The 23,550-nt window shown below is 36.2% G+C and overlaps 1 protein-coding gene across 5 annotated transcripts in view; it reads left to right on the forward strand.

Moving 5' to 3' along the window:
- Window positions 1–23,550, forward strand: part of NEDD1 (NEDD1 gamma-tubulin ring complex targeting factor) — a 77,719-nt gene that overhangs the window by 47,797 nt on the left and 6,372 nt on the right. For 4 of the 5 annotated variants that reach the window (XM_032416200.1, XM_032416202.1, XM_032416204.1 and 1 more), the window contains exons 6-13: window positions 6,717–6,946; window positions 8,369–8,570; window positions 8,951–9,146; window positions 13,774–13,902; window positions 17,679–17,723; window positions 18,834–19,036; window positions 19,915–20,068; window positions 20,959–21,115. In XM_032416200.1, the coding sequence (XP_032272091.1) occupies window positions 6,717–6,946; window positions 8,369–8,570; window positions 8,951–9,146; window positions 13,774–13,902; window positions 17,679–17,723; window positions 18,834–19,036; window positions 19,915–20,068; window positions 20,959–21,115 (1,316 nt within the window). The remainder of the gene's footprint in view (window positions 1–6,716; window positions 6,947–8,368; window positions 8,571–8,950; window positions 9,147–13,773; window positions 13,903–17,678; window positions 17,724–18,833; window positions 19,037–19,914; window positions 20,069–20,958; window positions 21,116–23,550) is intronic. The other variant, XM_032416201.1, reaches the window with a different exon arrangement.

A 23,550-nucleotide genomic window follows, 5' to 3' on the forward strand; every position in this document is an offset into this window, starting at 1 on the left:
CCGACTGAGCCACCCAGGCGCCCCGGTGTGCTTCTTTAATATGTAGTTTCAGATCTTTTCTTTCAGGGAAGTTTTCTTGAATTATTGCTTTTAGTATTTGTTATTTTCCTTATGTTTTCTTTTTTTTCTTTATTAGATCTTGTCTTCACTGATTTATTACTTTCAAATCATTTTAACTTTTTCCTTATTTATAATTTTCAAAAATTCTTTATTTTTTTCCTGTCTCTAAGGTGTTATCTCTTGTGTTTATTCATTCTTATATACCTTTTAAATTAGCCTTCATTTTTGCAGAGACTTCTGAAATTTCTAATTCTTTTCTAAGTTCTAACATCTCATTTCTAAGTTTTCTAATTCTGATTTATATTGTTTTTAATGTCTTGTGTCATTTTATTTTCTTGTTGGTCATCTCCTCTGAGAGTTCCTTTCTTCTTGTTCTCATAATAACTTCATATGGGATTTATCTGTGGAGTTAGTTTCCCTGAACTTCTACACAGAGATGGGGTTCAGGGTGTCTTTTCTAGCTTTACAAGCTCCCTCTTGTTTTCAGTTAGTTTTGTTTTTGTTTTAATGGTGACTTGTTTTCTGAGGTTGCCTAGCTTTGTTCCACTCACTCACTTGTATGTGAACTTTTGCTCTCCTTCAGCTCTCTTGACTCCATCCTATTTAGGTTTGCACCTACTCCTAACAGTGTCTCCTTAGTGTGGTGCCCTGACCTGGGAGGTAAGCATCTCATCTGGTCAGTTTGGGGAGTTCATTGCAGCTAAACTTCTCTAGCTCTTCAGACCTTTCTGTAGACCTCTGTATAGTCCCACCCGTGCAGCAGATCGTCCTGGTTTTGGCTGAGCTTGTCAAATTGGTCACCATGCTTTTTTTTTTTTTGAATACCTATTGGCTATTTGGGACTTTTTCTGTTCTCAGCTCTGTCTCAGACTCCCTGTTATTTCCTTCTGCTTCCTTTGCACAGATACTAATATTATGAGGGACTTGTGGCTGCTAATTGTTTGACTTTCTAGCATATATTTTGGGGCTCATGAGGATCCCTGATCATCTAGTTTTGTTGTAAATGTTCATGGGATTTTACTTTTGCTGTCTGGGGTTTGCTGTCTGTCTGTAAAACATACACGCACACAAAGTCATTTAAATTCACTGCGCTAGGGATCCCCAAGACCAGGTTTAATGATTCACTAAGAGTACTCACAGAACTCAACATATAATCATACATATGGCTGTGATTTATTACAGTGAAAGGGTACAAAGCAGAATCAGTAAAGAGAAAAGGTGCATGGGGTGAAGTCCTGAGGAAACCAGGTATAAGCTCCGAAGCATCCTCTCTCAGTGGAGAGGAGGTACTTAATTTCCCCAGCATCAAACTGTGACATGTATGAAGCGCTGTCTACCAGGGAAGCTCATTAGAGATTCATTGCCCAGAGATTTTAGTGGAGGCTAGTTACCTGGGCACCCTCCGTGTAGCATATATTGAAATTCCAAACTCCTAGAAGGAAAGCAGCTGTTCAGCCATGGTTCAGTCATAAACCGTATCTCATACACAAACAGTTTCGGCACAGTGAGCCACTTTTATCAGTCAGTGAGTCGTTCTTATCAGTTAGGGTAGTGGAAACCCTCCCAAAATCCCAGATACCAGCCAAGGGCCAACCTTGAGAAATAGGACTTTCTAAGGATAGGAAGTCCAGGCCTGCACATACACACACACACACACACACACACACACACACACACACACGGGGTTATTCAGAGAGATTTCAGAAACCCTGCCCCGCTGTAACAACTAACTTTTCAGAGTCTTCGAGTTAAAAGGATTTTAAGCAGGACAAATATGTTCAGATTTCTAGTTTTGAAGAGGTTACTGCTGCAGCAATGTGAAGGATGGATAGTAAGCTACTGAGAATGGAAGTGGGCAGTACCACCAGTGACAGCTGATTAGTGCTTGAGACAAGACACTGGGACTTAAGAAGAGGGAGGGGATGGGGGTGCCTGGGTGGCTCAGATGGTTAAGCATCTGCCTTCGGCCCAGGTCATGATCCCAGGGTCCTGGGATCGAGCCCCACATCGTACTCCTGGCTCAGTGGGGAGCCTGCTTCTACCTCTCCCTCTGCCTCTCTCCCTGCTCATGCTCGCTCGCTCTCTGTATTTCTGTGTCTCAAATGAATAAATAAAATCTTAAAAAAAAAAAAAAGAGGGAGGGGATGGAGTTGAAGGGATACTGTATATATTTATGCATGTATGTGTGTGTGTGTCTATATGTATGTCTATATACACACATGTATAGTATCTGTTGTATATGTAAATATAGTGTCTAGTATATAGTATCTGTTGTATATGTAAGTATAGTGTCTAGTATATATATGTATATATACATATATATGTATTTAGGTACATACATATTACAGATTATAAAGCTATAATAAAACATGAATGGATATTCTTATCTCTGTGAAGGTAAGGCTTTTCTAAGTATAAGAACAAAGTTAAGTTAGGGAGACAGATATGAAATTTAAGTGCATAAAAACTTAAAAGTCTGACAAATAGCATTCTTTTAAAAAATTAACAAAATTGAAAGAAAAATGGGGAAATATTTATACTTATGAGAGCTTTAATGTCCTTATTATAGTAAGATCAATTGCAAATTAGGATTTAAAAAAATCTTAATAGCCCAATGGAAAATAAGCAAAGTAGATTAATGTGTAATTCATAAAAGAAGGAAGACAGATGGTCACTTAGCATTTTTCAACCAAGAACCTTTAAAGCATGAACAACAGTGAAATACAAATTCTTTCATAAATTAGCAGATTTTAAAAATGATAGTAGTTAGGATACTTGGAAATTGGAAATAACCTAAGTGTCCAACATTAGATTATTTAGATAAATTGATATATATTCATGTATTATCCAGCTGTTGAAATCATGTAGTAGAAAGTATTAGTGACAGTGCTGACTTTATAATAATAAAGTATGATCCCAGGTTTTCTGTTGATACTTACTGAATACACACAAACATACATTCACACAGAAAAATATTTAAACAATAAAACTAAGACTTATTTACAACAAAACTATATGTTAACCAGTTTTTTTGTGGGTGGTAGGATTATAGATTTTTTTTCTCTTTTGTGTGTGTGTGTGTGTGTTTAAGATTTTATTAAAATATTTGAGAGAGAGAAAGAGATAGTGACAGTGATAGCGAGAGAGAGCACAAGTGGGAAGGAGCGGGAGAAGCAGGCTCCCCACTGAGCAGGGAGCCCTACATGGGCCTGGATCTCAGGACTCTGGGATCATGACCTAAGCTGAAGGCAGACACTTAACTGACTAAGCCACCCGAGTGCCCCCCTGTTTTGTTTTTTTATTTCAAACATTTATGTTTGAAAACTATGGGACCAACAAACTATGACCCAGTAGCTGACCATTATTTTTGTAAATAAAGTTTTATTGGAACACAGCCATGCTCATTCATATTGCTTTTGCTGTACAACAGCATAAAATATTTACTGCTTGGCCCTTCAAGAAAAAGTTTGCCAACCCTTGATCTATAGTGAGTGATGTACTTTTTATATTTAGAAACATATATTTCTCCACAAGCACATACACTCTTACATAATAATAATGTAAGAAAAAATGGCATTGCTGCTTATAGGGATGTTTTTCATAAGGTTCTTGGCAATATTTTTTTTTTTCCCTTAGAAATGGTTTGAATCTGGAACCAGGTGTAGGGGCTTAATAAGTGCTGCTGGTACTAACATGTATTATTAGTACTTATTTTAAATATAATTTAGTAGATTAATACTTCATTTATCCAGGTCATTGGATAGTCTTTTTTTTTTTTTTTTTTAAAGATTTTATTTATTTATTTGAGAGAGAGAGAATGAGAGACAGAGAGCATGAGAGGGAGGAGGGTCAGAGGGAGAAGCAGACTCTCTGCCGAGCAGGGAGCCCGATGCGGGACTCGATCCCGGGACTCCAGGATCATGACCTGAGCCGAAGGCAGTCGCTCAACCAACTGAGCCACCCAGGCGCCCTCCAGGTCATTGGATAGTCTTTTAATGATACTCTAAAGACATGATGATTTAATAGCTGTAGAAAGGTCAGAAATGTATCAGAGAGATAGAGGGGAGCCATTTAAAGAAATCAGTTTGGCTACTTAAGGGTCTTTTAAAAAAGTATGTGTAAAAGATGGTCAAATGGGTACATATACAATGAAGAATGAGTCATGAGCCTGTGAGAATAGTGGCGGCTACGGCTGTGTACACGGCTCTGTGCAGAGATTATGTTTAATTCTTAGAAGAACTTTGACTGGAAAATAAGAGCGTTTTCTGTCTTGTAGATGAGAACACTGAGGCTTGGAGAGTTTAAGTAATTTACCCAAGACCCTGCAGAGTTTGGCCGAGACCCTGCTTGAACGAAGATTGATGGTTATCGTTAGCCTTTTTTCTTTTCTTAAATAAGGTTGCCAAATAGGTCCACAGAACATGTATGAAGCAATATTTGGAATTTAGGTTTTGACTTAATCAAGAGATGCATTTTTAACTATTTATAAAGTTTCATTATATGAAGTAGTAAGCTACTTTTTCCTTGCTATATTCAAATAGATTCTGGATGACCACCTTCCAGTAGGAATCTTGTGGCTAAGAGGTTGAATTTTATGTACTTCGAGGATCTATGAGGTCTATGTTTTATGGTGATAGTTTGTTTTTTTTTTTAAGTTCTGCTTGTGTATTTAATCTAAATTTAGATTATATGAAGGACCATAACTATATAAACTCTTAATGTGCTACAGAATTTTTTTAAAAATTAATGTTTTGCTAGGTTGATATGTGACTATAAACATCGCAATTCACTAAGGATCTCTGTGTCTTTTTTTTTTTTTTTTTCCTTTTTAGAGAGAGAGCTTGGGGATGGAGGGAGGGGCAGAGGGAGAGAGAGAACCTCAAGCAGGCTCCATACTCAGCATGGAGGCTGATGCAGGGCTTGACCTCATGACCCTGAGATCATGACCTGAGCCAAAATTAAGAGTCGGACACTTAACCGACTAAGCCACCCGGGCGCCCTCTATGTCTTTTATATAGTCAAGGTCCAAGTAGTTTATTTTTCCTTGACTGTAGACCAGAGGAAAGATTTTTCTGTTGGAATGGATATACTTTTCCTCAACAAAAATGGAAAACACAAGCCGATGTTTTCTCTTTGTACTCTAACCGTCTGAAAATGAGGAGCCATATTTAATGCATGACCATAGTAATTATCTTATGTTGGGGTGTCTGGTAACAAATACTCCTTTTGTTTCCTTAGACAGAATTTGTTTTGTATTAATCATAAATATTTTTGTTGTTGAGGGCTGATATATATTATTTTGAAACATCTTAGAAGTAGGTAGTATATGAGTTTTTAATATATAGAAGCTAGTGGTTTCTGTGTGGTTTCTAGTGGTATATAGAAGCTTTTGGAGTATAATAGATTAAACTAGATAGAACAAACAAAAAACCTTCAGATTTGACTTTTGTTTTGTGCCAGATTTATCTGGGACCTATATGTATAGCTACTGTCAGCCTACTAGAGCCTGAGTCATTGCTTTATTTGGAACTCTAACTTAACTCATTGAAAACCAGTTTCCCACTCTTGCAGATTCTACTATTAACTTCTATACTTATATTGCTGTTTCTGTGCAGGGAAAAATTAGCTTAAATGTAAGATACTTAATCCTCAGCTCAGTAAATGATAATATCAACACAAGTTTGAAAGCAACATTTTAGTAAAAGTAGATAAAATTCATCTACTTTACTTTACTCAAACTGGATCTTTGTTTATTCTGATCCAGCAGAAGCTAGAAAGAGAGAATGCCTCCACTGCCCCCAGGGATGAGTGTTTAGAGAAAGGCCAGTATTGCCCTCAGGCTGATGCTTTTGAAAGAAGGATATAGTCCATCCCCAGTCTAGAGTGTTGTCAGTTCTTTGTGGTTTAGTTAATTTTTTTATTATGCTTCAAGTGCTAAATTGCCAGTGCATCAAATGCCCAGATTCAAACAAATATATCCAAATATCTAAAATATGTAGAGGGCGCCTGAGTGGCTCAGTCGGTTAAGCGGCTGCCTTCAGCTCAGGTCATGATCCCAGGGTCCTGGGATCGAACCCATATCGGGCTCCCTGCTGGGCAGAGAGCCTGCTTCTCCCTTTCCCTCTGTCTGCCGCTCTGCCTACTTGTGCTCTCTCTCTATCTCTGTTAAATAAATAAATAAATAATCTTTAAAAAAATAAAAAAATAAATAAAATAAAATATGTAGAGAAAATAAATTTGAAATATTGCTTATTCTCTGCCAGTGTTCTCTGATACTTATAAATCGTGATTTGGCTGTGATTAGCTACTGGGCCTTTTATTATGGTAGATATTCCTAACCCTGATGAGTTAATGTAGTTAATCTCAACATATTGTATTTTTCTTCTACAAAAGGGGAGGTTGAGGTAGCTCTATTCCAAGATAATAAAATCATGACAAATATTTAATTACTAGAATACTGGTATGTATTAGGATCATCTTATAGCCCACTAAGTGATTTTTATGGTTGTCATAGTTGAACCTCTTACTCTATGAACAAGAGAAGTCCTAAATCCCCTGTGAATAGTGTGGTTGACTGTTGCCATTATTTATATAGTTTATATAAAATGTTCTTATGAATGGTTACAATTGCATAAAATTTATTCTTATTTTTATAGTCTGTTCGGCACTTGAAGTACTCCTTGTTTAAGAAATCACTACTGGGCAGTGTTTCGGATAACGGAATAGTAACTCTCTGGGATGTGAATAGTCAGAGTCCATACCATAACTTTGACAGTACACATAAAGCTCCAGCTTCAGGCATCTGTTTTTCTCCTGTCAATGAATTGCTATTTGTGACTATAGGCTTGGATAAAAGAATCATTCTCTATGACACTTCAAGTAAGAAGTAAGTGTGACACGATCATTTCTTAATTTAGTGACAAATAACTATTATCTCATTAGCAGACATTTGTGATTTGCATAGACCTCTGGTTAATGTTTGGAAGATCTAAAGTTGTGTACTTGATATCTAGAAGGATAGAATTTTCTCTTTCTTCCCATGCAGAAAAAAATACATGAGATGCGGATATTCTTTAGAGTACATCTGGATGTTGAATGTTGAGGATAGCATGTTAATGATTTGCACATCTTTATTTTAGCATATAGGCATAGTATTCTTTTTCAGAAATACAACTAATTATGTATATTTTAAAAGCATTGTGATTAATTTGCTTTAAAATTAATTCATTATCAAGAGCAGGGTTTCTAAACTGTTGACATTTTGGGCTGGATAATTCTCATTTGTGGGGGGCTATCCTGGGCATTGTAGAATATTCAGCAGCATCCCTGGTCTCTATCCACCAGAGGCTAGTAGCACTCCCCATATTAGAAAAAGTAGCAAAATTGCCCCCAGTTGAGAACCACTGATCTAGAGCTAAAGGGTACATAATCTTCTAAGTATCTGGGTCCATTGTGCCTTCTGGCTTTCTTAACAGTTATAGGTGTGCTTGGTTAGCTATAAAAAAAAAATGGTACAAGAGTGCTACAGGTGTATTCAAGACACCTAGCAATATCTAAAGATTGTATGGAAGAAAGTGGTAATGTTATGACTAGGGAAGGACTTTTTCAGTCCTTGTTAAAGTTTACTGTTACTTGTTTTACTTTCTTCTTTTTTAAAATTTTTTTTATTTTATTTTATTTTGAACTTTACTGAGAACCTTGAGTCAGTAAGCATTTCTCTCTTATACCAGATAACTGTGGCAAAGAGCTCAGCTTCAGCAGTTCAGTATCCATATTTCTATATTAGCTTCATGAGGATCAAGCCACATGGATTCTGTTAGCTTTCTGGTCAAGAAATGCACAGCTAAAAGAGCAAAGTAGCAGCTGCTCCCCTGCGAAAGGTCATAGTCCTCTTGAGACCTGAGCAGGTCAATAAATGGAAAGGGGATGGTTAGGGCCTCCTTAATCCTGAGACTAGAGCCCTTGTTTGTGGAATAACACTCAGGAAGTCTGTCATGTTCACTGTCGAAGTAGTAATTACTCAGAGAAATAGTTGCTGCTTCTAGATGATGTAGAACGTACCTATTGGAAGTGAATAGGAAAAATAGGATGGAGTATGCAGCAGTTCCTTTATATGCCATTGTATTAGAAAGGTCTCTAAGTCTAGTTCTGAATTTACGCTTTACACAAATATTGGGGATGCATATTCTAAGTAACTTTGCCAAATGCTAAGTAACTTTGGTTTTGGTAGATAGCTATCTATATGTCACATACACTTACATACCTGTGTAGGTGCACATATCTAGGTATACTTTGTTACCCTTCCAAGGCTAGTGAAAACTTTAGTGGCCGACACCCCTCTGACTGCAGTAGACTTCATGCCTGATGGAGCCGCTTTGGCTATTGGATCTTCCCGTGGGAAAATATATCAGTATGATTTAAGGATGTTGAAATCACCAGTTAAAACCATCAGTGCTCACAAGACATCTGTGCGGTGTATAGCATTTCAGTACTCCACTGCTCTTTCTAAGGTAAGGTATTTCTTTTCATTATTTTTTATTTTATTAAATAAGTCTAGTTCAGAATATGGAAATCATATTTTGTCCATTAAACACAGTGTAGTTTTACTTTATAATCATTTTTATATGAAAGCATTTTAAATGACTGGTACAAAGCCATTTGATACTTGGTTTTAAAACTATTTTTTTGTACTTAATTCTCATATTTCTCTCTTCAAAAAATATTTTAAAAGGCTTTTTGGTTCAGAGGGAAACTCTCAGATCCACCAGCAGGCTTAAGATTTGTAAGGGAAATTATATATATTTTTAACCTAACAGGGAATTGATAAAATATTAATGTATAGTATGGAGCATTAGAAACCTGAGCTTTTAAATATTCCATTGCATTTCAGTCAAGTTTAAATAAAGGCTGTTCAAATAAGCCCGCAGCTGTGAACAAACGAGCCATTAATGTGAGCGCCACCAGTGGAGGAGTTCAGAATTCTGGAGTCGTCAGAGAAGCAGCCACCACTCCCATTGGCACGGCTCTGCCACAGCCCATGACAACGGCCGGGGGGAAAGGAGCAGTTGCTGTGCAAGACAAAGCAGGTAAATGCTGCTTATGTATCATATGTGGAGTTTCCACCCGGCACCCCACCCCGGTGTATATTATTAGCGCTTTCTTCAAGAACCTGGAACTCAAATTCACTTGTGTATTTAGGTAAAATTATTAATAGATAGTGAAAATAGAAGAAGTGACCATTTTAACTTGAGCTATAAATTTTTAAAAAAGTAATGAAAGGCACCTATTCTATTTAGCTGAACTTCTGTTGTAAGACATATTGATTATCTTAAAAACAGAATAATGCCAATCCAGAAATTATCCTTAATACCACTCCAGACTGGATGACTGTCCATTGTGTCTTCAGATTAATCAGTAGAGAGTATGATTCTTTGATGCTGTCATTTTGATTTGATCACTGAGTCACAAAAAAAGCTATTAATGGCGTCTTTTATTTCATATTTCAGAATGTAAAGTAAGTCAGGTGATGAATGTATTTAAGTGCAGAATAGTGCCTGGCACATATTAAGCAGTATATTAATAGTTTATTAAAGAAAAATAAAAATTTTGCAATTTTTAAATAATTTCTTCTACTCTGATAATCGTTTTGATGAAATGGTTCTTAAAGAATTCATTTAGACTTTGTGAAGGTGTAATATAAGCTTCCCTGTATTTACTGTAGAGAATATTCTTTTTCTCTAAATTCCTGAAAACATTTTTTTTCTTTTAAATTTTAAGAAGTTACACTATACTGTCAACTTGCGACGTATTTTTAAGTCTGCATGGTAGGGGCATCTGGGTGGCTCAGTTGGTTGAGTGTCTGACTCAGTTTTGACTCGGGTAGTGATCTTGGGGTTGTGAGATCAAGCCCCACATGTTGGGCTCTGCTCTCAGTAAGGACTGTCAGCTTGGGATTCTCTCTCTCTCTCTCTCTCTCTCCCTCTGCCCCTACCCCCACTCTCATGCACTCTCTCTCAAATAAATAAATAAATCTTTAAAAAAATTTTAAAAAGTCTGCATGATATACCACTGTGTTTCCAAACTAGTCTCATTAGAAATGCACGTATCCATGTCTTTTAAGGTTTCAAGACAAGTACTTAACTTGGACAAAAATATTTGTTGTACCTTCTCAGCATGAGTTTACAATTTTCAAGTAGAAGCAAAACTTTAATTTGTTAGCCTTGATGGTATGGAATGGTTTTTAAAAAAATATAATAAGTATATATCTTCACTATAAATTTTCTGTTAATATCTACATCATCCTTACCTAAAAGTCATTACATATTATATAGAAAAATAATTTCTTATTTAAGAACTCCCAGAAACAAATATTATTCCTATATACTTAGAAGAAGAAATTCATTTTGAAATAGAACTTTGGGTAATGTTCACCAAGATGTTGAATTAACTATATTATAAAAATTGTCATTATTTTATTATTATTGATTCTATTCATAATTTCCAAAATTAAACAAAATAAAGTTTCTCTTATTTACTCTGAGGTTTCTGAAGTCTCACTGTTACTCATTTAGTTTTTAATAAGGAAACTCATGTGTAACGATGACAGCATTAATTAGGAAATGCAAGAGTTGGGTCTGCAGGGTCACTGATTAATGATAACTGTTGGCTGATTAGCAAAGTTTCTGACAAAGTGAATGTTTTCTCTGTACCCACAGAGTTAGAAACTTTTGTCTATTAATTTTATTTTGAAATAATTGCAAACTTATAGAAACATTTCAAAAATAGTACAAAGAACTCCTGAGCTCTAGTATACCCTTTAGCAGATTCAGTTTTATAAATTTTGCCACATTTGCTTCATCATTATCGTGCTCTCTCTCTCACACACACACACACACACACACACACGTACATTTTCCCCACTCTGAAATATTGAGAGTATGTTAGGTGTAAGTCTTGGGTCTGTGGCTTCTACCAGCATGACTTTGGGCAGTTTTCTTAACCACTTTGAGTCTTATTTTCTCTTCCATAGAATAATATTTAACTTTTAGGGTTATTGTGAAAACCCGAGAAGATGTATCAAAAGTGCCTGGCACATGATAGGCACTTAGTAAATTATGGTTTTGCTAATATTGTCATCACGGTTATCATCATTACTATTATTTTCAACTTCCTGTAAAATGAATCTGAAATTTGAAAAAAGTTCACATTGCTTCTACTAAAGGTGCCAACCACTGCATTCCCACCAACAGTGTAGAGGGTTTCCCCTATCTCCACATCCTTGCCAACACCAGTTGTTTCTTGTGTTGTTGATTTTAGCCATTCTGACAGGTGTGAGATGATATCTCATTATGGTTTTGATTTGCATTTTTCTGATGATGAGTGATATTGAGCATCTTTTCATGTGTCTGCTGGCCATCTGGATGTCTTGTTTGGAGAAATGTCTGTTCATGTCTTCTGCGAATTTTTAAATTAGACTATGCATTTTTTGGGTGTTGAGTTTTATAAGTTCTTTATATATTTTGAATACTAACCCTTTATCAAATATGTCACTTGTAAATATCTTCTCCCATTCTGTAGGTTGCCTTTTAGTTTTGTTGTTTTCCTTTGCTGTGCAGGAGCTTTTTATTTTGGTGAAGTCCCAGTAGTTTTTGCTTTTGTTTCCCTTGCCTCAGGAGACATATCTACAAAGAAGTTGTTATGGCTGATGTCAAAGAGGTTACTGCTTATGTTTTCCTCTAAGATTTTAAGGGTTTCATGTCTCACATTTAGGTCTTTAATCCATTTTGAATTTATTTTTGTATATGGTATAAGAAAGTGGTCTAGTTTCATTCTTTTGCATGTTCTTGTCCAGTTTTCCCAACACCATTTGTTGAAGAGGCTTTTTCCTACTGGATATTCTTTCCTGCTTTGTCAAAGATTAATTGGCCATATAGTTGTGGGTTCCGTTCTGGGTTTTCTGTTCCATTGATCTGTGTGTCTATTTTTGTGCTGGTACCATACTGTTTCGATCACTATAGCTTTGTAATACAACTTGAAGTCTGGAATTGTGATACGTCATTTGCTTTTTCTTAAATATAGAAAACAAACTGATGGTTACCAGAGGGGAAGTGAGTGGGGTGGGGGGGATGGGTGAAACAGGTGATGGGGATGAAGGACTGCACTTGTTGTGATGAGCACCTGGTGTTGTATGGAAGTGGTGAATCACTATATTGTACACCTGAAATTATTACACTGTATGTTAACCACCTGGAATTTAAGTAAAAACTTAGAGAACCTCTGCAGACTTGTTGCTAGTGCTTATTTTCAGAGGAAAACAGCAGTTTAAGAAGTAAAAAATGTCTTTAGCACTACTTTCAAATGATACCAAACTTCTTTCTCCTAAAGTTCCAGAGGCTAAAGTTATGCATTCATACATGTTTAAACATCTAGAAGAAGGAGAGAAAATTTATTCTTTATAACAGTTTAACTCTTGGTATAAACACTTCAATGACAGTGGTGTACAAATGTTCAGTAATATTTTAACTTTTTATCAGGTGTTACTAGAAAAGTTTATTTTATTTGCCAGGTTTGGACCTTTTTGGGTATGCTGGCTGTTCTTTGTTTTTATCCCAGCTTTTCAGTTTTCATTTGGGACCAAGATGGCAAATAAAACACTATTTAAAATGTAATACAGGGGGCACCTAGGTGGTACAGTTCATTGAGCCTCTGACTCTTTGTTTCGGCTCAGGTCGTTATCTCAGGGTTGTGAGTTCCTGAATTGAAGCCCCATGTCAGGCTCCTTGCTCAGCAGGGAGTCAGCTTAAGATTCTCTCCCTCTCCTTCTGCCCCTCCCTTCTCTCTCTCTGGAAAAAATAAATTAAATAAATCTTTTAAAAAAATGTAATACAATAACATGCTACCAGTTAAAGTACCAGACTTTCCTCACAGCTCTTGAATCTCTAGAACTCATTCTTCAACCCAAAAATGGGCGAGAAGCTACTGAGCCCACAGAGTTCAGTCTTACAAAGTCCCTGCCCTAATTCCTTGCATTATATACTGGCAGGGAAAATAAACTGCTGCACATCTCTTCATTGTTGTCTACTATGCTATTCTTTATGAGTTTAGTATTCTGGTTTCTTTCCTCTTAGTAAACTATCCTGAGGCTAGTAAAGTCATTTGAGATCAATAATACTGAGAGCAGTGTTAAGCTTCCACAGTTAGTGAAGGAAAAGACAGAAGAGGGAAAAAGGAGATCCAGTTACTGCAGTTATGGAAAGGAACTAACATTACTTGAATCCTGCTCTATGTTAGGCATCGTGCTATATGCCTTACAGACTTTTTAAATCATTTGTAGATGTTCATAAAAGTGAGCCCATTATAACAGAAGTTGGTTGTGTTCAGTATACTTTGTTTAAGAGGGCAGCAAAGTATATAAATCATTTTGGGAAAATTTCATCAAAATGGCTAAAGTAAGGTGGTATCATATGAATAAATAGATTATTTGCTTTTGAGAAGCCCTTCCTTCCATGAAAATCATGGTTAACTGAACTGTTGTTACATTGTTTTCTTTTCCTGGTGCTCACTATTGTAATATTACAACAGTGATGTAATGTATGTAATATATGCATGATACATTAATATATGCATGATACATTAATTTTTAGAACCTAGCTTCTGATGGTAAATTCATGTATATGTAGTAACAGTTATTTTTATATCTAATTTTCCTATAAGGTTTGCCTCGAAGCATAAACACTGATATTATATCTAAGGAAACGGACAGTGGGAAAAATCAGGATTTCTTCAGCTTTGATGATACCAGAAAAAGTAGTTTAGGTGACATGTTCTCACCTATCAGAGATGGTAAGTCTGTTCAGATCCAAGGATCATGTTCTTTTGCTGGCAGTCATTACATTTTTATTCTAGCTAAAAGATGTGGGTAATAGCTTTAGTCTGACTCTTTTCATGACACTTGCTAATTTTCTCAGTCCCTGGAGTGGTATCTTTTCCTTTGCCCTGATATTTCAGATGTTACCATTCTGACGTATATGCTTATCATTTTCACATGAGAACTATGCAAATAGCTCTCAACTTAGCGTTTTAATTTCCACAGAAGTTTCTTTTTTTTTTTTAATTTTTTTATTGTTATGTTAATCCCCATACATTACATCATTAGTTTTAGATATAGTGTTCCATGATTCATTGTTTGTGCATAACACCCAGTGCTCCATGCAGAACGTGCCCTCCTCAATACCCATCACCAGGCTAACCCATCCTCCCACCCCCCTCCCCTCTAGAACCCTCAGTTTGTTTTCAGAGTCCATCGTCTCTCATGGTTCTTCTCCCCCTCCAATTTCCCCCCCTTCATTCTTCCCCTCCTGCTACATTCTTCTTCTTCTTTTTTTCTTTCTTAACATGTATTGCATTATTTGTTTCAGAGGTACAGATCTGAGATTCAACAGTCTTGCACAATTCACAGCGCTTACCAGAACACATACCCTCCCCAGTGTCCATCACCCAGTCACCCCATCCCTCCCACCCCACCCCCCACTCCAGCAACCCTCAGTTTGTTTCCTGAAATTAAGAATTCCTCATATCAGTGAGGTCATATGATATATGTCTTTCTCTGTTTGACTTATTTCGCTCAGCATAATACCCTCCAGTTCCATCCACGTCGTTGCAAATGGCAAGATCTCATTCCTTTTGATGGCTGCATAATATTCCATTGTATATATATACCACATCTTCTTTATCCATTCATCTGTTGATGGACATCTTGGCTCTTTCCACAGTTTGGCTATTGTGGACATTGCTGCTATAAACATCGGGGTGCACGTACCCTTTTGGGTCCCTACTTTTGTATCTTTGGGGTAAATACCCAGGAGTGCAATTGCTGGATCGTATGGTAGCTCTATTTTCAACTTTTTGGGGAACCTCCATACTGTTTTCCAGAGTGGCTGCACCAGCTTGCATTCCCACCAACAGTGTAGGAGGGTTCCCCTTTCTCTGCATCCCCGCCAACATCTGTCATTTCCTGACTTGTTAATTTTAGCCATTCTGACTGGTGTGAGGTGGTATCTCATTGAGGTTTTGATTTGGATTTCCCTGATGCCGAGCGATATTGAACACTTTTTCATGTGTCTGTTGGCCGTTTGGATGTCTTCTTTGGAAAAATGTCTGTTCATGTCTTCTGCCCATTTCTTGATTGGAGTCTTTGTTCTTTTGGTGTTGAGTTTGATGAGTTCTTTATAGATTTTGGATACTAGCCCTTTATCTGATATGTCATTTGCAAATATCTTCTCCCATTCTGTCGGTTGCCTTTTGGTTTTGTTGGCTGTTTCCTTTGCTTTGCAAAAGCTTTTTATCTTGATGAAGTCCCAATAGTTCATTTTTGCCCTTGCTTCCCTTGCCTTTGGCGATGTTTCTAGGAAGAAGTTGCTGTGGCTGAGGTCGAACAGGTTACTGCCTGTGTTCTCCTTTAGGATTTTGATGGACTCCTGTCTCACATTGAGGTCTTTCAACCATTTGGAGTCTATTTTTGTTCCACAGAAGTTTCTTAAAGGAAGTTTTGCCTCCATAGGCAGTTTTTTAGTTGTATCTACTTCTAAATAAATCTTAAAATCTTGGATATTTTGATAGGCAAAAAATATCTTCTAACCTAAAAATATTTTGTTTGTTTTTTGATTATTAATATCTAATTGGTATATTTATTCATTGTTTTCATGGAGATATACGGCGGGGGGGATAGATTGCCTCATCTTTTACACTAACTATTTGTGAAAGTAACACACACACATACACACTCTTCCTATTGCTAGGAGATGTTGCTACTAAAAAGAAAATAAAAATATAAAAAACTTTACCATTTTGATAAATAGAAACAGTATATATCATTGTTCATACTGTATGAACTAGTCACATTGTTTGGCTGTGTTTTTTTGATACTGATGTTCATACTGTTTTCATTAATTGGGTAGTCTCACTGCTAATAGCAGTATTATTAACACTATGGGTAAATTTCTAGAGCATGATTTGGCAGGTTAAATATTCATACTCTTTGGATTGTTAATTCCATTTCTATAAATTTACCTAATAACTTGTTCAGAGAATCCCACAAAGATTTGTATGTACTGTTTTTTTTTTTTATAATAGTGGAACTCTGGAGCATATCTAAATGTCAACAGTAACAGGATGTTTAAATTGTTACATCCACTCATGATCTTATGAAATTTCATTTTTTACTTTAAATTGTCTGTTTTCCAAATTTTCTACAATTAGTTTCGTAATCAGAAAGAATAAACACATATGTGATGGCACAGAATTACTTAGTGTATTCTGCCTTATCCTGGCCTGAAAATGACTACTTTAATTGCCAGGTCAGATTTCCCTATCTTCCACCTAATGAAAGAGGAAGGATTCCTTTCTTTCAGGATGAAGAGGGGTCAGACTACATAGTTAAAGAATAAAGAGAGGAAAGATGTGGGCAAAGGAGGGAAAAGTGGCATGAGCTGGAGTTGAGAAAGGTTTTGGAGGTTAGTAACCATCTGGGAGCTTTGGCTTATGAGAACCTCTGGGGTAACTTTTGAATTGGAGAATGTAGGAAGGGGCTTTTTGAAAGTGTTTGAGTTATAAATGAAATTCTCTTTAATGGTTTTTTAAAAGAAATGAATAAAGGATAGAAATTCCTCTTTACTTTTTTAAAATATGATTAGAATTTGAGCTATATGCCCCTCATTTATTAGCATTTCATATTATTAATAAAAGAACATGTATACTAAATATAGGACTGGTTTTCATTGTCAAGAAATTTATGTTTTGATTTCAAGAATGCAACCCTCCTTAGGTAAAAGGCTGAATCTGTTTGCGCTTCAATTTCTTCATCTTTTAAATAAGAATATTTCTGCTTTTGTTAAAACTAATAACTTCTAAAAGTGTATGTGTGTTGTGTAATTACTAGGTGTATATACACACATGCAGATGTATGGTTGATACTCCTACTATGATAATCATGTATGATAATTCATTGGCCATTTGAATTTCTGACGGATTTTTTTATGACTTGTGCTCATTTTTCTAAATTAATTTGCTAAAATGAGGTTAGGCAATTTTTGGTTGTTAATTGGTAAATGAATAGTATTATAGTATTGGAATATTCTTATACATATTCTGCCGTTAAAATAAATATTAATAAAATCTTATGTTTTGTATATCATTGTAATGCTCACAAACTATTTTGACGTTGTTTCAATTGATCCTCAAAACAATCTTGTGAGATGGTCAGGACGTTATTCCCATTATATAGATGCAGAAACTGAAGCTTAATTGTATTAAAGTCTTGTTGTCTAAGGCTATTAAGTGGTAGGCAGAATTGGATTATAGGTTTCTGGAGCCTACTGCAGTGCTTTTCTAGTATACCTTGCTGTCTCATTAAATGACCCTATACATAGAATTACTCTTCATACTTGTTGCTATGCATGAAGTGAGAAGAATGAAAAGGGAAGTTTATATGAGTCCCAGCTGTAACTTCACTCAGATTTTCCTTTTTAAAATCAAACTCTTTGGGGAATGAATAGGAAGCTTAAGTTGCTATGGCTTCTTTGTCACAATTTAAAAAATTTGATTTTCTAATTTTATTATAGATGCTGTGGTTAACAAGGGAGGTGATGAGTCCATAGGCAAAGATGGTAAGAACTATTGAGAAGTATTTTTAGGAAAATTAAAAGTGATATCGTGCTATCTATTGATATGTAACAAATTACCCCAACATTTTTTTTAAAGATTTATTTATTAATTTGAGAGAGAGAGAGAGAAAAAGAGGGAAAGAGAATTTCAAGCAGACTCCGCACTGAGCACGGAGCTGGACACAGGGCTTGATCTTACGACTCTGAAATCATGACCTGACTCAAAAGCGAGGGTCAGATGCTTAACCGAATGCACCACCCAGGCACCCCCAAATTACCCCAACATTTTGAAACTTAAAAGAACATTTACCATCTCATAATTGTGGGTTCAGAATCTGAGCATACCTTAGCTGGTGCCTTTGGCGTAAGGTCTGTCTTGATGCTTTAATCAGGATGTCAGCAGGGCTGCAGGCCTATCAAGGCTTGACTGGGCAAGGATCTACTTCTAAGCTCATTCAGGCGACTATTAGCAGAAGATGCCCATCCCTTCCCATGTGGGCCCTTCTGCAGGGCAACTAACAACATGGCAGCTGGCTTCCCTCAGAGTTGGTGAGCAAGATGGTCAGAGATGGCACTCAAAATGGAAGCCACTGCATGTTTGTAACCTAATCTTGAAGTGACATCCCACCACTTTGGCTGTATTCTCTTTGTTGGAAGCAAGTTACTAGGTCCTGCCCACATTACCTGAGGGCATGGATCCATGCCAGAAGGCAGGGATCATTCGGAGCCATCTTAGAGGCTACCAAGATATACTACATATATATACCAAATTAACAATTTTCAGTTATCAAAAACTAATAATATTGACTAAAACATTCATTGGGCTTTGCAATTTTCAAAGTAGTTTTACATATAATATCTCTTTTTAGTCTCACCACTCGGAGATGGATATCATTCTTCACATTTACTGATCAGGAAACAGAGTTTTGCAATTTTTGCCCAAGATTTTGTATACATCAAGTAAGGGGTAGAGCTGACAAATGAACCTGCCTTCTGAATCCAAATTGCATGTCTTTCTACCATATTAACCTATTTATCGTGTTAAGTGCTTTTCTTAAATATCCAAGATTGAGGAAAATCATATGCAAATAGTTTTTTTCTCCTCTTTTTCAGGCCTTGACTTTCTACCACAATTGAATTCAGTCCTTCCTCCAAGAAAAAATCCAGTAGCTTCAAGCACTTCAGTGTTGCATTCTAGTCCTCTGAATGTCTTTATGGGATCTCCAGGGAAAGAAGAAAATGAAAATCATGATCTGACAGCTGAATCTAAGAAAATATATCTGGGAAAACAGGAACCTAAGGACTCCCTCAAACAGGTATCTGCCTAAAAATGATACTGAACTCACAGTGTGCGTTTGTCAGTAGCAAGCATATAATGAAGCTCATCACGAGACAGAAAGCAGGTGGCTGCCAGGGGATATGTCCTAATTATCGACAGTGCTGTACCCTTACCAGGTAGAAAATATTCTTAAATCTTGATGTCACATGTTAAAAACTAAAGGATACTTTTGAAATCTGTCTTTGGAAATGTTGGAGGTAACAGCAGATGTAAACTTAATGCTGTTTTTTCTAAGACAAGGTACTTGACTAGTTTATACCTGAGTTTTTTAGAATTTATTTCCATTGCAGCAGAAAGCACCAAGTTGATGGTCAAGTCATTTACCCTAAGTCTTAGAGCTAACTGATGGTGCTAAGAATGTAATATATCCTCATTACCTTCTGCTATTATACAGTATCCAAAATAGAAGTTAATTTTCTATATAAGGGCTTAAAATGATCAAATGTTACCAGTAAGGTAGAGTCTGCCATATTTTCATATTGATTTTTTAGAATGATATTGAAAAGATATTTAGGAAGTACAAAAATGTCTTCTGACATATTTTTCAAATATTTCTGGCTAGTTACCACCTGAGAGTTTGGGGATTTTTTTTTTTTTTTTGGCCTGTGATTACCATTTTCAGTGGCACTCAATAGCAGATGCTTATTAATAAATGAGCTTTTCCTCATCATGTTACCATTGAAATTGTTTTTGATTAGTAAAGTTGATTTGTTTTGCCACTAGTTCTTGCAATTTTTTTTCCTTCTATATCCCTTCTTCTTCATTTTTCTGATCCTAACTACTGGAAAAAGAAAAGTAGGTACAAATTATATATATAAAACCAGAATTGATATATTGTTTATTTTAAATGTGAAGTTTGCAAAGTTGATTTCTGGTGCTGAAACTGGAAATCTGAATACCTCTCCGTCATCTAACCAAACAAGAAGTCCTGAGAAATTTGAAAGGCCAGAGAAAGAAATTGAAGCCCAGTTCATATATGAACCCCCCCTCATTGGATCCTCAACTCCAAGTAAGTACATAAAACTTCCTGATATTTGAAAGTGTTAAGTTGAAGACTCCCACTATTTAACTTGATAAATAGAGTGATCATAGACTAAGAAAATTAGAAGGAGTTGAAACTTCACAACGCTTGTCTATTATGACTCTCTTACTAGAGGACAATGACATGTATGTGAATGGCTAAACTCAATGACATTGATTTGATACTCTTTTGGTGTGAATTTTATTGTCAATCCAATATGTAAGGATCTTGATCTAATATGGTACAAATGGGAATATAACGTAGGACCCTTTGAAAATGAGTCATTAACTACCTGAAATTGTCTTTTTTTTCCCTCCTCCGTACTAAAGTTCATGCTACAGATCCTAAAAACTTGATCACATTTAATGGGATATTGGGTTGTTATACAAGTTATCTATAGAAAACAACTCTTTGTATAGAAGCAACTCTTCTATATAGATATTTATGTTTTACTTTAAGGTTTCTGTGGATATATTGTATTAGTGTAAACTCTGGGGCTTTGCTTATAGCGGTACTTTACTCCTATATTCCTTCTGTTTATTTTTAATAGTCTTAGTTTATCTAGTTTATGGGATAGCATGTCACATTCATCTTTTATAAGAGGAAATGGTTCCAAGATTCTTCAAGATTAATCCCTCTGTCATATGTTATTATATTAGACAGTTGGCAGTTTATATATATAGATAAATGACTATTAGAAATAATGTCATAGAAAGTTTCTAAGATTTGTATTCCAGACAGTGAGTTTTTCTAAATGTCACAGGAACACTGTTCTTTACCAGTTTTTCAAGTCTCCTCATGCCAAATCTTATTTACAAATGTTTGATGTCTCTTAGTCTAAGCTGACTATTAATATTTTCTCCCATTTTTTATTTTAGATCCAAAGACAGCATCCTCTGTCACGGCTGGAGTTGCCAGTTCACTATCAGAAAAAATAGCTGATACCATTGGAAATAATAGGCCAAATGCACCACTGACATCTGTTCAGATCCGTTTTATTCAGAACATGATACAGGAGACATTGGATGACTTTAGGTAGTAATTGAGAAATTGCTCTTTCTATCTAGACATTAACTGGCTTTTTTTTATTAGGTGTAAAACCGGAACCATAAGTAATATTGGTGGTTACTACTTTTGCCTAGGTTTTGGGGTCCATAAAACAATAGAAAACATGATGAGTTTTGTTGATCTTGCTGTATTGAATTTATTGAATATCAGCCAGGAAAAGGTACACTTACCTAGGGCAATCGTTAGATAACTTGGCAGGGCAGTCGAGCAGGCAGGCTGCCATCAGGGATTTTTTTTGTCAAAATTTGGGCAGCAGATTCTGGTAAGGCCCAGTGGTATTCTTACATGAAGTATTTATAGATCACCTGCTAAATATGCTATGGGTAATAATGTAATAGAGAAATAATTTTTTAAAGGAATTCTGAATATTTTCAAACAGAATGCATCAGAATGTAATAGTCAATTAAAAAAAAATTTTTCATGGATCTGTCCTTGTCTCCTCATCCTTTGAATTTTGAACACTGTAAGAATGTGTTTGACATTGTTGCTTCCTTTTACCTATCATCTCAATATATATTGGAGCTATTTTCAATTATTAGAATCTTTTGTATGTGTTTTTTCCCTTTCTGACCTGTAGTTACTTAGTATTCTAGCTCTGATTTGGAATATAGCGAGCAAGAATGCTAGAGAAGATGTACAGTTTTTGTTGGTACAGGTTTTTTTGTTGTTGTTTTGTTTTTTTAAGATTTATTTATTTTAGAGAGAGCACGAGCGGGAGGGGCAGAGGACCCTGACACGGGGCTCAATTTCACAATCCTGAGATCAAGACCTGAGGTGAGATCAAGAGTCAGACACTACCCAACTCTGCCACCCAGGTGCCCTGGTGCATGTTTCTTTTTAATGTTAAAAGTGTTTTGGGGGGGCTCCTGGATGGCGCAGTCGGTTGAGCATCTGACTCTTGATCTCAGCTCAGGTCTTGATCTCAGAGTCATGAGTTCAAGCCCCACATTGGGCTCGATGCTGGAGATGGAGCCTACTTTTAAAAAAAAAAGTGTTTTGAAAAAATATTTTTAAATGTTAACAAATATATTTTTAAAGGAAAATCATCATTTTTGGTCATTTTTGACATTTACAACATGCCTAGTATATGTACTGGGTACTAAGGATGCAAATATGAATGATCTGTCCACAAAGGCCTTCTAGTTTAGTTAGGGTAGGTACAATGTGTAGTTTAGTTAGGGTAGGTACAATGTGTCCTGTTATGACGTGTGTTTCTTTAATGTGGATTAATTCATTTGTGATTGGTAAATAGGACAGTAATGACAACATACCTGATAAGGAAATTTTGTTGGTTCTTGTAACAGTTGCCAAAACAGTATGTATGAACATAGCTGAAGGCAGCAAACCAGCTATCAGTACCCATCTCTTTCTCTTCCCTTCCTCTTCACCTGGTTTGGCTTTGTGCTCTGTGTTTGGAAGGACTTATTTTGTGATTATTCCCCATCTTTGGTTATTTTATCCTTGCCTCCATCCTTCACAGCCCCAATCCTTTCTTCTCCTTTTCTTACCCCTCTTATCAAGTGACCATCACTTTTTTTAAGGTAAAAGTCTTTGATTATTCACTATTTAAACTATGCTAGTATTTTTTACTAGGGTTTAATTGTTTTTGTTAGTGCTCTGGTTACAAAGTTGCATAAATTTTGAGTAGTCTGCCCCAATCCTTTTTCTTTAAATCCTGTTATCTTCTTATTTTCTTTTTCTTTTCCTTTTTTTGTTTTAGTTTTATTGTGGTGAGAACACTTACAATGAGATCTACCCTCTTAATAAATTTTAACTGTATAATCCGGTATTGCTAACCATAGGCACGGTGTTATGTAGTAAATCTCTACAAGTTATCCATTTTGTTTAACTGAAATTTTGTATTTGTCACTTGGCAACTTCCTATTTCCCATTCTCCCCACCCCCTGATACCTAGAATTCTGTTCTTTGCTTCTATGAGTTTGACTATTTTAGATATCTCATGTAAGTGGAATCATGCAGTATTTGTCCTTCCGTGACTGGCTTATTTCATTTAGCATAATATCTTCCAGGTTCATTCATGTGGTTGCATAGTGCGAGATTTCCTTTTTTATGGCTGAATAATATTCCATCTCTCTCTCTCTCTCTCTCTCTCTCTCTCTCTCTCTCTCTCTCTCACACACACACACACACACACACACACACACACACTACATTTTTAAAATCTGGTCCTGTTATTTTCAGGAATGTATATATGTGGCAAAACAGCAGAATTGTCTGACTTTAATATGATGTGAGTAAAGCAGTGTTGGAAGGGGAGAAAGCTCTTATGCTGGGCAGATTGAGAGAGAGAGCACTGCCCTGCCTTCAGCTTTCAGCTTGCCACGCATGCCTGCACCTGGGGAGTGGGGTGAGTAGGGGCCTCTCTCAATTCTTCTGCCCCT

Source organism: Phoca vitulina, unplaced genomic scaffold, assembly GCF_004348235.1.
Source record: "Phoca vitulina isolate PV1807 unplaced genomic scaffold, GSC_HSeal_1.0 scaffold19, whole genome shotgun sequence".
Lineage (NCBI taxonomy): Eukaryota > Metazoa > Chordata > Mammalia > Carnivora > Phocidae > Phoca > Phoca vitulina.